The sequence below is a fragment of the Nannospalax galili genome, unplaced genomic scaffold, assembly GCF_000622305.1.
Source record: "Nannospalax galili isolate Female #2095 unplaced genomic scaffold, S.galili_v1.0 scaffold1229, whole genome shotgun sequence".
Classification (NCBI taxonomy): Eukaryota; Metazoa; Chordata; class Mammalia; order Rodentia; family Spalacidae; genus Nannospalax; species Nannospalax galili.
Genome location: NW_008359121.1, coordinates 348,254 through 350,205, shown reverse-complemented (window position 1 = coordinate 350,205; position 1,952 = coordinate 348,254). Strand labels below are relative to the sequence as shown.

At 37.9% G+C, this 1,952-nt stretch overlaps 1 protein-coding gene across 1 annotated transcript in view; it reads right to left on the bottom strand.

The window, feature by feature from the left end:
• Positions 1-1,950, bottom strand: part of LOC103725535 (YTH domain-containing protein 1-like) — a gene marked incomplete at its 5' end in the record, with an annotated part of 10,791 nt that extends 8,841 nt beyond the window's left edge. The window contains 3 exons of the mRNA XM_008822830.1: positions 735-1,158; positions 1,278-1,606; positions 1,926-1,950. Coding sequence (XP_008821052.1) covers positions 735-1,158; positions 1,278-1,606; positions 1,926-1,950 — 778 coding nt within the window. The remainder of the gene's footprint in view (positions 1-734; positions 1,159-1,277; positions 1,607-1,925) is intronic.
• Between the last annotated feature and the right edge of the window lie 2 nt (positions 1,951-1,952).

Sequence of the window (1,952 nt, the reverse complement as noted above, 5' to 3'; positions counted from 1 at the left end):
AAAAGATTCACGTAGGAACTTGTTAAAAATGCAAACTATTTCAGACCCTAATCATTTCAATAAACCTAATTATTTAACAGTAACATTAAAGACTAACACTGTTCCTACCCAACAAGACAATCCTTCTAAGAAAATACCCTCTACTATTATGGGTGGTTTCACACATCTCCACAATCACTGACAATTTAGTCATACCAGCAATGTTTTCTGGTTTTGTTCTTGAGACAGGGTATCACACATCCTCAAATTCACAATCTTCCTGCCTCAGCCTCCCAAGTGCTTAGTATTTCACATTTATACTGCCAACCCACCTTCCCAAATCATTTCTAATGCCCTATTACATAATATGAAAAAATATATGCAAAGAGCATGATGGAACGAATATTCTGTAACTACTCATCCAACAACTCATCTCTTCAGTTAAGTACCTTTTGGGGGTGGGAGGGGGCGGTTGGGATAGGCTTCCTGTAGCTCTAGATGACCTGAAACTTGCTACTAGATTGAGCTGGCCTCCATCCCAGAGATCGGTCTACCTCTGCCTCCCAACATGGGATTAAAGTCATGCACCACCACACCAAGCCAAAATTAGTAAATTTCATTTAAAATTATTTAAACATATTATACCCAGTAGCCCAGAATTTAGTTATAAGAGATAAAAGAAACAATTCTTTATCACCTCCAAAGCCAATGAAGTCCTTAAAAAAAAAGGGCAAATCTTTTCACATAAATAGTACCTGATCCATCCGTTCCTGAACCAGATCTGACAGATCCATCTGTGAAGGAAACAGACTCAGAACCAGAATCACTGGCCTCACTTCGTGTGTCATAATCATTTCCCTCCTCCTTCTGGTCTCTTTCATCCTGTTCATATTCCTCTTCCTCTTCCTCCTCCTCCTCTTCCTCCTCCTCCTCTTCCTCTTCCTCCTCCTCTGCATCTTCATCTACTTCCTCATCTTCTTCTGCATCATCTTCTACCTCTTCATCTTCCTCCCCATCTTCTTCCACTCCTTCCTCCTCATTCTCAGTGTTGTTGCCTTGCTCATCAGAAGAACCACTGCTACCAGTCTCATGGTCAGAGCCATATTCTTCAGAGTTCACTTCTTCCTTTGAAGACTGGCTGGATCTGCTTGCACGTCTATCAACTTCAAGCCCAATTCTCTGATGTTTAAAGAAAAAGGGAATCAGCAGTCATATAACAGACAAGGTCAAGACGAACAAATAGTTCTAAAGCCTCAAAAGAACTGCTTTGTTTTATTATCTGCAATAACATTTACTACCTCAGAACCATCTGGTGTAGGAGATTTGGTCCTTCGTTCAGGATCCCTTTTCCGAGGACAAGTTTTTTCAGGTTGACTCTTATAAGGTTCTCTAGAGGAACTGCTCGATAGACGAATTTTCCGATCAGCATCTAGACGCTTGTTTCTTTCAGATCTTTGATATTCCTCATTTTTATAATCTGTGACCGACTTTCCTTTTGTGCTAACTATTCTTTTATTGTTGCTAACAGATGAACTTAGTGGCTTAGAAATCAACTGTCTTGAATGGGCAGAAGGCTTTTGTCGCTTGGTGTCAGTAGATTCCATTCGGTCACTTTTTCTTTTTGATCCTTTAAAGTATAATTTAAAAAGACATGTAAAAGTACTTGCAGTTTTCATTAATTTCACCAAAGATTTACAGATAATACACATCAGGGAGAGAGAGAAACCTCCGTGATGTTAACAGCTTTAAATGTCTAAAGTGTTTTTACTACAGAAAAAATTTGAAACAAAACAGTTTCCTAACTGCTAAACTAAACCTGAACATTTAAGAGGTTTTAAATACTTTTAGAAGTACTTTTATTCACAATGTTTGGAGTCATATAGGTTTTTTTGATATTAAATCTCCTTTATTTAAACTGTTATTTCAATGAAAATGACAACACTTACCTTTTTTCTCATTTTTATCTTGTTCAC